Source organism: Amblyraja radiata, chromosome 34 (assembly GCF_010909765.2).
Source record: "Amblyraja radiata isolate CabotCenter1 chromosome 34, sAmbRad1.1.pri, whole genome shotgun sequence".
NCBI lineage: Eukaryota > Metazoa > Chordata > Chondrichthyes > Rajiformes > Rajidae > Amblyraja > Amblyraja radiata.
In genome coordinates this window covers 14461288-14473340 of record NC_045989.1, presented here as the reverse complement: position 1 = coordinate 14473340, position 12053 = coordinate 14461288, and the positions used below count along the sequence as shown (strand labels likewise).

Here is a 12053-nt window from a genome sequence, read left to right as displayed (position 1 = left end):
CTTTTAAGAATATGTATTTCCTTTTAAAACGAAGAAAAATATATTATAAGGGGTCACAGTTTAAGGATAAGGGGGAAATCTTTTAGGACCGAGATGAGGAAAACATTTTTCACACAGAGAGTGGTGAATCTCTGGAATTCTCTGCCACAGAAGATGGTTGAGGCCAGTTCATTGGCTATCTTTAAGAGGGAGTTAGATGTGGCCCTTGTGGCTAAAGGGATCAGGGGGTATGGAGAGAAGGCAGGTACAGGATACTGAGTTGGATGATCAGCCATGATCATATTGAATGGTGGTGCAGGCTCGAAGGGCCGAATGACCTACTCCTGCCCCTATTTTCTATGTTTCTATGTTCTGGCTCTTCTCCCTAGAGAAAGAGGATTAAACGAAAACAAGTTTTCAAATGAGAATTTATTTTGAAGTAAAACTGTTCTGCCTGTTTCACTGACAATCAAAATTCAGACAAGATTTTTTATTGTTATTGGTACCTGGAAAGTTCTTCATGAAGAAAAAAAAGTCACTGCACTTATAATTTCAGAGTTTTTGATGAAATATTTTGGTTTCTAACCAAGTGTGACTGGGCATTCGTGGTCAACGAGCCTACAAGGGCATGACTGACTGAAACTCCCTCTGTGCTGCATTGTGATTCTGAGACTGCAGTTTTAAGCAAATATATTAATAACGGTTTATAAGAAAATTAATCATGCACGATGTTTGAGAATATTTTCCTTTAAAATGTTTATTTAAAATGTAGGAACCTCGAGATATGTTAACCAGAGCAAGAAGTGAAGAAATGGGTCGGACTGTTCCAGGCCTGCCACCAGGATGGATGAAGGTACAGTGGGCATGTTTTGACTTATTAGAAGTTTAAATAATCAGGTGCATATTCTCCCATATTATTTATTTGCTTTTTTGCCTAAATACGTGAAAAAAAATCTATAATTTAAGAAAACAAGTGCTTTATACATGGTCCCATCTTTTGCCTCTTAGTGCCTGCTGAATTTCTCCAGTACATGCATATCATAAAACAGTGTCATGCTAGGTTCAGCAAGACACTGACATTTTATTTTCCCAATACACTTGTGACTGTAGCACAATAAAGATGGGCCTTTTAAACCTGCTTGTTGGGCTTGCATGACTTTCACTTGAAACATTGGGAGCCAGTTTTAATTGTGTGGAGGTTGGTTTTGGAATAAAAAAACTGACTATCCAAGTTCTGCTTGTAAATTCTGCATACATACATTCTTAAGTGAGGGTAGTGATTTCTGTCGGCGAATATCAAGGTTTGTTTAAAGCAAGGCATTTTATTACGTTTTTCATAATCCTGCGTGATCTTCTTTATTTTCCATTCTAAAAGATTTGGCTTTCTGATTCCTCCTTTGATACTTTGATTAGGATAAAGCAAATCTCACTATCTTGAGTATAATTTTCACTTTGTGTCTCTTCCTTATTAGTTTCTCGATGTGGTGACTGGAACCTACCGATACTATCATTCACCGACCAATGCTGTTCACATGTACCCACCTGAAATGGTGCCATCGATCACACCACCTACAACCCCTCCAACTCATAAAGCCAAACCACAAAGTGCAACAGATGCTGATGTCCCCAAACTGAAACGCTCCTACTCCTCGCCGGATATTGCTCAAGCAATTCACGATGAGCAAAGGAAGGCGATAACAATCAAACCGGTGCCCACAATCAATCGGGAAACAAAGTAGGATTTTTTAAATCTTCAAGCGTCTTTGTGTGTGTTTATGTATTGACATTGCTTTTTATATTATACTTTGTAATCTCCTTTGGGTTTGTTCCTACTCCTTTGTCATGGACACACTGGACTTAACTAGTGAATCCATACTCGGCCAATATAATAATTTCCCTATTCCCCTTTTGAATGTTGTACCCACTCCCCCCCCCCCCCCAATCCCACTGCAAATCATCTGGCATAGCTCTGGACTTAACGGCCATGAGATTATGGTGTACTTGATAATGCTGTGTCTGTTATTTAGTCTTAATTGCAGTTTTGTAGTGTCATAATCAGCTAAACCACGAACATTCTCTTCAATAACCAATTATAAAAGCTTCACTTACAGTGGTTTGTGTTTTTGACAGTAAGAGGTGTTCCACTGTTCTGAGTCTGAAATAAGTGAAATTTGTGCATCTTTTTAGACCTGCTGTCTGCAGCAAAACTGAAATCTCAAGCCCTTCAGCTTCTCAAATCCGAAACTTAAATCCTGTGTACGGAGGCTTGGGTCGGGCCCTGACTGGTCTACGCAACCTTGGCAACACCTGCTACATGAATTCCATCTTGCAGTGTTTATGTAACACTCCACGACTGGCTGAGTACTTCAATAAAAATTGTTACCAACGAGATATAAACAGGTAAAAGTTTTCACTTATAAACAAGTTTAAGTGCAACAGTCTAGAACTTAGATCAAGCAAGGAACTTAAGAAACGTGGGGTGCAGTTAGGAGGGAAATCAGGAGAAAATCTAGGGTTCCCTTTACTCGTCAACCTTACCCCATCACCCCACCAGGAACGTGCTGTCCCTGAACTCTTGCTATCTCCCTTTACTTGCTTGATCAACCTCAGCGAGTTCCTATGCATTGCCTCAAATTGCTCTTTAGGTTTAGAATCTGAACTTGTAAATTTGTAGACTGGTTCTATCTTTCTCCATAACTATTTAAAAACTAATAGTTATGGTCACTGGTCCCAAATTACCCCCAAATTGACATTGTAATCACTTGACCTCCCTCCTTCCCAAAAGGTCCAGTGTTGCCCCCTCTGTAGTAGGGTTCTCAGTATTGATTAAGGAAGCTTGCTTGGAGACATTTAACAAATTCCACCTTGTCTTTTGCAAGTGGGTAGCCCAGTCAATATAAGGAAATTTACAATCTCCCACTGATAATATCCTATTGTTCATACAACTATCTGTGATCTCCTTACATCTGCTCCATTAATTCCCACAAATGATTGGAAGTGGCAGCTACAATACAGTCCCATTCAAAGCGACGGTCCCCTTTTTTGTTTCAAGTTATACCTCACTGGATGATCCCCCAAAAATATATTTGTGCAACATGGTCAAGAACACAGAAATATACAATCCGCTTGCAGTACTGAAGGCCCCATCGCTTCACAAAAGCAGAGTATCTTTGAGTTCCTGAGCTTGAAGCCGTTTCACCGAGAACACAACACATATTTGAAGTGGAAATCTCTGCCTGCTCGTTATAACTAGGCCAAATTTTAAAGACAACTTGCCCTCGCAGCAAGTGAAGAAATGCCAACAATTGATAGCTCAATATGTATTGTTAATAATGTTAATATACTTTTCTTGTAGGTCAAACATTCTTGGTCACAAAGGTGAGGTTGCTGAAGAGTTTGGTATAATAATGAAGACTTTGTGGTCAGGACAATACAAATGCATCAGTCCAAGAGACTTCCGGGGGCGCATTGGAAAAATAAATGAAACGTTTGGAGAGTATGCGCAGCAGGATTCCCAGGAACTACTCCTTTTTCTCATGGATGGGCTTCACGAAGATCTAAATGAAGTAAGAAGTGATTGCATGCTGTGTGTGCAGGACAAAGACAAATTATTTGCAGAGATTTGTTTCAGGGAATGAAGATAGATATCTGTGAGACAGTTTGGAGAATATGTAGGTACAGTGCCCTTCATAATGTTTGGGACAAAGACCCATCATTTATTTATTTGCTTCTGTACTCCACAATTTGAGATTTGTAATAGCAAAAAAATCACATGTGGTTAAAGTGCACATTGTTAGATTTTAATAAAGGCCATTTTTATACATTTTCGTTTCACCAGGAAAAAATTACAGCAGTGTTTATACATAATCCCCCCCATTTCAGGGCACCATAATGTTTGGAACACAGCAATGTCATGTAAATTAAAGTAGTCATGTTTAGTATTTTGTTGCATATCCTTTGCATGCAGTGACTGCTTGAAGTCTGCGATTCATGGACATCACCAGTTGCTGGGTGTCTTCTTTGGTGATGTTATGCCTGGCCTGTATTGCAGCCATCTTTAGCTTATGCTTGTTTTGGGGGCTAGTCCCTTTCAGTTTTCTCTTCAGCATATAAAAGGCATGCTCAATTGGGTTCAGATTGGGCGATTGACTTGGCCACTCAAGAATTTACAATTTTTTAGCTTTGAAAAACTCCTTTGTTGCTTTAGCAGTATGTTTGGGATCATTGTCTTGTTATAGAATGAACCACCGGCCAATGAGTTTTGAGGCATTTGTTTGAACTTGAGCAGATAGGATGTGTCTATACACTTCAGAATTCATTATGCTACTACCATCAGCAGTTGTATCATCAATCAAGATAAGTGAGCCAGTACCTTCAGCAACCATACATGCCCACGCCATAACACCCCCACCACCGTGTTTCACAGATGAGGTGGTATGCTTTGGATCTTGGGCAGTTCCTTCTCTCCTCCATACTTTGCTCTTGCCATCACTCTGATACAAGTTAATCTTCGTCTCATCTGTCCACAAGATCTTTTTCCAGAACTGTGGTTGCTCTTTTAAGTACTTCTTGGCAAACTGTAACCTGGCCATCCTATTTTTGCAGCTAACCAGTGGTTTGCATCTTGCAGTGTAGCCTCTGTATTTCTGTTCATGAAGTCTTCTGCAGACAGTGGTCATTGACAAAGCCACACCTGAAGAGTGTTTCTGATCGGACAGGTGTTTGACAATTTTTCTTTATTATAGAGAGGATTCTTCGGCCTTCAGCTGTGGAGGTCTTCCTTGTCCTGTGCCAAGGAAGTAAGCTCACCAGTGCTCTCTTTCTTCTTAATGATGTTACAAACAGTTGATTTTGGTAAGCCTAGGATTTGGCTGATGTCTCTAACAGTTTTATTCTTGTTTCTCAGTCTCATAATGGCTTCTTTGACTTTCATTGGCACAACCTTGTGTGTCCTCATGTTGATAAACAGCAATAAAAGTTTCCAAAGGTGATGGAAAGACTAGGTGCTGAGAGCTCCCTTACACCTGTATTAAGGAGGCAATTGAACACACCTGAGCAATTACAAACACCTGTGAAGCCATGTGTACCGAACATTATGGTGCCCTGAAATGGGGGACTATGTATAAACACAGCTGTAATTTCTACATGGTGAAACCAAAATGTATAAAAATACCCTTTAATAAAATCTGACAATGTGCACTTTAACCACATGTGATTTTTTTCTATTACATATCTCAAATTGTGGAATAGAGGCAAATAAATAAATGATGGGTCTTTGTACCAAACATTATGGAGGGCACTGTACAGGCAGATGAGTGATTTATTATGGCATTATGTTCGGCACAGTATTTGTGGGCCCTAGCGCTTGTTTTTGTGCTGTTCTATGTAATTGGGGAAAGTCCCATTGTACTGGCAGCCCACTGTTCTTTTCACAGGCATCATAAACCATAGTAAGCATGGCAGCTAACTTTCCTCTCTTTTAATCTTCCTTTAGGCTGAAAAGAAACGGTACAAAGAGGAGAATAACGACAGCTTGGATGATACAAGAGCAGCTGATCTGGCCTGGACGAAGCACAAATCTCTCAACAAATCCATAATAGTTACCTTGTTCCAAGGCCAGTTTAAATCAACAGTACAGTGTCTGACTTGTCATAAGAGGTCACGAACGTTTGAGGCCTTCATGTATCTATCTCTGCCACTTCCTTCTTCCAGCAAGTGTTCTCTGCAGGTAATGTAATTAACTTAAGTTTTGTAGGTAACGGCTATTTGTGGTTTGTAAACTTGTTTTATTCTTGTTCTCAGTCTCATAATGGCTTCTTTGACTTTATTCAGGATGGGGCCCATGATTGGTGGAGCAAGAGAGCAATGAGTACAAATTTCTGCTCCTGGTTTGCTGCTTGGGGATTTTTGATGAAAATCAGCCATGCGTAGGTTCATTGGTGGTGCCTCCTTCAACTGAGTTGTCTGCCATTACTCTTTTTTTTTGGATATAGATAAAGGCGAGACATTTTGTCAAACGTTCCATTGAAGTAATGGGCGTGGGACTACCTTGAGGCCACATTTAATGTACAGTGTATATTTCTAGTCACCGCAAGATAGGGAAAACGTGCAGACGTGGCAGAGTGCGATCATCGAGATGTTATTTGAGATGGAGTGTTTCAATTATGAGGAAGGGTAGGTTTGCTTTCCTTGGAGCAGAGTAACCTGAGCAGCAGACCTAGTAGAGAGGTGTATAAATTTAGGAGCACCATGAATAGGGTAGATAGTAGAAAACTTTGCCTGTTGGCCAAGATGTTAAAAACGATAGGGATATGGTCACGTGGGACGGGAGTACACGTGAGGCGATCAGAGGATTAAAGGAAAACATGAAATGAATCAGGTGGACAAAGTAATGGAAAATCCTGAGAGTTTCTACAGGTATATTAAAAGGATGACCAAGAATAGGTGCCCGAAAGAGCAGTATCATTGTCTTTGTGTAGTGCCACAAGATATGGGGGAGATATTAAATTAATATTTCTCATCCGTACTTGCACAAGTATCAGGTCGCTAAGAAATTGTGGCATAGAATTATGATGTCTTAGGCCATATATGAATTACCAAAGGGGAGGTATTGGTAGCTTTAAAGCAGATTAAGATGGTTAAATCGCCAGAGCCTGACCAAGCATATCCTCAGACCTTATAGAAAGCTTGGGAAGAAATCGCAGAGGCCCTTGCATAGATGTATGCATTATCTTTAACCACAGATGAACTTTGAAAGGGGGGGAGTGGACTGAAAAAGACTGGACATTATTACAGTTGGGTGAGCCTGGCGTCAGTGATGGGACAATCGTTGAATGCAATTCTATGGGGCCGTGTGTACTGGCACGTGGATAGACAGGGACGGATACGAGTATGCCAGCATGGCTTTGTGTGTGGGAAATCTTGACTCACAAATCTGACATGGTTTTTGAAGAGTTCACCAAGAGGATTGATCAGGGCAGCAATCGCTGACTATATGGATTTTAGCAAGGCATTTGACATAGTCCCACATGGTAGGCTAGTTTGGAATCACGAGGAATCCAGGAGAGGCAGCCAATTAGATTCAAAGTAAGCTTGGATGCAGGAGTCAAAAAGTAGTTGTGAAGCATTGTTTTGCTAGTTGGAGGCCTGTGACCAATAGTGTGCTGCAAAGGTCAGTGCTGGGTCCACTATTTGTTATCTACATTAACAATTTGGATGATAATGTGGTAAACATTGTTAGTAAAATTGCAGGTGACACTGAAATAGTGCAGTCTACAACAATGCATCAGAAATAGTAAGCCGTTTAGCTCTCAAACCTGTTCATATAGAGTGTTTGATCTTTGACAAAATCTTTTTTATACTGAAACATACAGTTTCTATGGTGGTAAAACAATGCTCATAAATTTGCACATATTTGCAAAAAATCTTTTTGAGAGGTAGGCAAAGGAATGGCTTAATAAAACAAGTATAAGGTGTTGCACTTTATGTCAAACCAGGACAGGACTTGTACAGCAAGTTTTTGGTTTGGTTTATTTATTGTCATGTGAGGCCTGTGACCAATAGTGTGCTGCAAATGTCACAGTGAAATGCTTGTTCCACATGCTCTCCAGTCAAATCATAGCATACATGTGTACAATAGATCCTCTTCTGGAACAGAACGCAATCATCAAATTCCAATGCCATCTTGTAGCTTCCACATTTCTGAGAACTCCAATCTTGGCCGAGGGAGATAAGGAAGTTCTTGTATTCTCACTTTATAGCTTGGTGTCTTAGTGGCATTGGATCGATGAAGTAGATGTTATTCTGGCCCAGCACGGTGCCCTGGAGAGTGCTGTGGAATAGAGAGATCTAAGTACATGGTGCCTTGAAAGTGACGGTTCAGATGGACAAGGCGGTAAAGAAGGCATTTGGCAATCTTACTGCCTTAGTAAAATGTATTGAATACAAAAGTTAGGACATCGTGATGCAGATGGGGACTTTTGGGGCAACTTTTCACTTGGAAGGTAGTCTGTATTTGGAATGAACTTCCAGAGTATGCTATAATAAATAGATGCAATTACAATTTTCAAAGATGTATGGACAAATATATGGGTAGGAAAGGTTTAGAAGAATATATGGACCAAATGCAGGCAACTGGGACTGGCTCTAAATACCATCTTAAATGGCATGGACACGTTGGGCTGAAGGGCCTGTTTCCATGCTGTACAGCTCTGGCTCAAACCCACTACCCACTGTGTATACCTGGCTAGGTTTTGATCTTGATGCGTTCTTCTGAGTTTTTGACACAGTCATCACCTTCACTGGTTTCTTCCGAAGTCTCACTGTTGGTGATCTTGTAAGGCACTTCTTTGTACAACTTGGCTCTTTATTACCATTTACACAGCTGTAATCCCAATCTTTATTCATCCTTATCCTTAATTTCAAAGTCCTGCTACTGCCAGTCCACAATTACTTCAATCATTTGGTCCCTTAATTATCAGATTAGTTGTTTGTTCTTTTGCAATATTAGATTATCCCTTTCATAAACATACCCATTTATTTAGCTTGTTCTCTGGAATGGTTTATAATGGGTTAGTTCTCAGGGCTGTAAAGCTGTCCACTATATTCTCAGTTGGCATTGACCCAGGTGTTGATTACATGACCTTCCTTCCCTGTGCTTTGTACAGATGTGTGCATCTCTTTTTAGTCAGCAGAGTGTCCTTCAGAGCCCAATAGGATACTTGCCATCTCTCTGGCTGCTACAAATGAGTGGTCAAGACACATTATTTCTTGCAAGCGTAGGTGGATGTTTTCAACAATCTAATACTTAGTCGCTCGTTGCTGATTTGATTGCTTAGTTTCAATTAAAATCAACATTTTCTTTTAAAGGATTGTCTCAAATCATTTTCCAAAGAAGAGAAACTCACAGACAACAATCGCTTCCATTGTAGCAATTGTAAGGCTCACCGCGATTCCACAAAGAAGCTAGAGATCTGGAAACTGCCCCCCATTCTACTGGTGCATCTGAAACGGTAGGGCTCTTTGATAAGTTATAGAGTGATACAGTGTGGAAACAGGCCCTTCGGCCCAACTTGCCCATACCAGCCAACATGTTCCAGCTACACTAGCCCCACCTGCCATTATTTGGTCCATATCCCTCCAAACCTGGCCAAGCCATGAACCTGTCGAGCTGTTTCTTAAATGTTGGAATAGTTCCTGCCTCGACTACCTCCTCTGGCAGTTTGTTCCATACATCCACCACCAAAAAGTTACCTCTCAGATTCCTATTAAATCTTTTCCCCTTCACCTTATACCTATGTCCGCTGGTCCTCGATTCACCTACTCTGGGTAGGAGACTCTGTGTAACAGACTCTGTGCATCTACCCAATCTATTCCTCTTATGATCATATACACCTCAATAAGATAACCCATCATCCTTCTGCACTCCAAGGAATAGAGTCCCAGCCTACTCAACCTCTGCCCATAGCTCAGACCCTCTTGTCCTGACCACATCTTCGTAAATCTTCTCTGTACCCTTTCCAACTTGACAACATCTTTCCTATAACACCGTGCCCAGAACTGAACACAATACTATAAATGTGGGTAGACACAAAATGCTGGAGTAACTCAGCGGGACAGGCAGCATCTCTGGAGAAGGAAAGGGTGACGTTTTGGGTCGAGACCCTTCTTCAGACTATAAATGCGGCCTCACCAACGTCTTGTACAACTGCAACATGACCTCCCAACTTCTATACTCAATTCTATTCCGCTTGGGCAATTTACACCCCAACGGCATGAACATTGGCTTCGCTAATGTCTGGTAGCCCTTATTGTCTCCTCCCCTTCTCAGCTCTCCCTCGCCCCTCTGGCTCCTCCTCTTCCTTTCTTCTTTCCACACCTGCTGAGTTTCTCCAGCACTTTTGTCTACCTTCTATACTCAATATTCTGGCTGATGATGGCCAATGTGCCAGAAGCCTTTTTGACCACACGATCTACCTGCGAATCCATCTTTAGGAAACTATCAACTAACTCTTAGATCCCTCTGCTCTACAAAACTACCGAAAGCCCTACCGTTCACGGTGTAGGTCTTGCCCATGTTAGACTTATTAAAATGCAACACCTCACATTTTTCTGCATTAAATTCCATCAACATTCCTCAGCCCACTTGGCCAATTGATCAAGATCCTACTACAGTTTTTCACAGCCATCTTCATTATCTGCAAAACCACCCTACTTTTGTTTCAAAAGTGACAAATAATGAAAATTAAGTTGACAAATGTGGGTTGGAGGTGGGAAATTCTAAATTAACTGTAGTTGGACATGCAAATCAAACTCAATGTTATAATGTGTGGATAAATTGACCAAAGTGGCGCTTATGATAATGTCCACTTTGAGAAATGTGCATATGATTGGTAAAGACTGGGTTGGAGGGGCTGTGAAGCCTTCATGAAGACTGTCAGCGCATTATTGGTGACGAGGGAACTATGTAACTGGTGCATATGCGTAGTACTGAGCCTACATTCCTTCACACCAGCTTGCCTGCGTGTTCTTTGCTGCTTGGTTCTCAGTGTGGAGAACGGCAGGTCCAACTGAGAGGAGGAATTTGGTTGTAGAGCAGGTACGTCGTCAGGAGGCAGATGTGAGATGTGTAAGGACAGTAGCTCAGGTTTAGCAGGGACAGTGGATGAGCTGGGGAAGTGTAAAGAGGAGGTTTAGCTGGAGGGACCTGTGGTGCATGGAGGCGGGTCATGTAAGTTTCCTTACCAGGGTTATTTATGATGTGCTGCCATCACCGCAGAACCTCAAACAATGGGAAGGTGGGGATCTGACCCCATGTGTTCAGAGGTGGCAACATTGAGGCATATTTTATCAGGATGTAGGACTAGTCTTTCTCAGGGTTGGTATACTTGGTGGCATAACCAGGTATTGAAGTGCACAGTTGCAGCAATTGAGGCTGTGGGGGCGGGGGGGTGGAAGAGTACAGGTGAATTTGGTAGGCATCAGGACTGGGAGTGTAGCGATTCATTTTGTCCGTGAGAGAGAGAAAGGCAGAGGAGAGAAGTTTGCGGATAGGTATGAGTCAGGCCAGTTATGGACCGATTTCGGGAGCTCCAACCACACTAGCTTCGACCGCCCCGATCGCCAGATGTGGGAGCTTCGATCACCCCACCTGCGGATGGTTCGACGCCCCCCGACCGCGGGAGAAAAAGGAGGAAAGAAGATAAGACTTTATTGCCTTCCATCACAGTGAGGAATGTGGAGGAGCCGCTGTGGTGGATGTTTATGTAAAATTTTATGTGTGTCTTGTTGCTTTTTTGGTATGACTATGGCAAATCAAATTCCTCATATGTTGCAAAACATACTTGGTTAATAAATTATGATTATGATAATACTTAGGTTTTGGGCTTGTTTTTCTTAGTTGAGCACCTATATGGAGTTATAGCACAAGTACTTTGTGTTTTAATTGTAATCTCGATATGGTTTTCATCGCAGATTCTCTTACGAAGGAAGATGGAAACAGAAGTTGCAGACAAATGTTGACTTTCCTTTGGAGAATCTGGAGCTGTCAAACTATGTGATTGGTCCAAAGAACAATGTGAAAAAATACAATTCATTCGCAGTGTCGGTAGGTTGTTCCTTTATTGCTACATTTCTGGTCTAACATTCTACTTAAATTAGGGTAAATTAGGGTAAGTAGGGTAAGAGGGACTCTTGTAAGGTTATACAGCATAGAAATGGGCCCTTAAGCCCACTGCATCGATGCTGACCATTATGCCTGTCCATACTAATTCCATATCCCTCTATGCCCTGCTCGTTCAAGTACCTGTCCCAATGCCTCTTAAATGCTATTACTGTTTCAGCCTATACCACCAACTCCGGCAGCTTGTTCCAGATACCAACTATACGAGTTACAAATGTAGCAGTAAGATACCGTTTAATCCAACCCTCTTAAACCTATGCCTTTGAGCTTTAGACACCCCTGCCATGGAAAATGGGTCATTGGCTATCTACTTTATAGAAACGTAGAAAATGGGTGCAGGAGTAGGCCATTCGGCCCTTCGAGCCTGCACCGCCATTCAATATGATCATGGCTG

The 12053-nt window shown here is 41.5% G+C and overlaps 1 protein-coding gene across 6 annotated transcripts in view; it reads left to right on the top strand.

The window, feature by feature from the left end:
* usp8 (ubiquitin specific peptidase 8) overlaps positions 1-12053 on the top strand; it is a 35557-nt gene that overhangs the window by 18385 nt on the left and 5119 nt on the right. For all 6 annotated transcript variants that reach the window (XM_033050234.1, XM_033050237.1, XM_033050232.1 and 3 more), the window contains exons 12-18: positions 752-832; positions 1452-1714; positions 2167-2379; positions 3335-3545; positions 5474-5707; positions 8848-8990; positions 11452-11584. In XM_033050234.1, the coding sequence (XP_032906125.1) occupies positions 752-832; positions 1452-1714; positions 2167-2379; positions 3335-3545; positions 5474-5707; positions 8848-8990; positions 11452-11584 (1278 nt within the window). The remainder of the gene's footprint in view (positions 1-751; positions 833-1451; positions 1715-2166; positions 2380-3334; positions 3546-5473; positions 5708-8847; positions 8991-11451; positions 11585-12053) is intronic.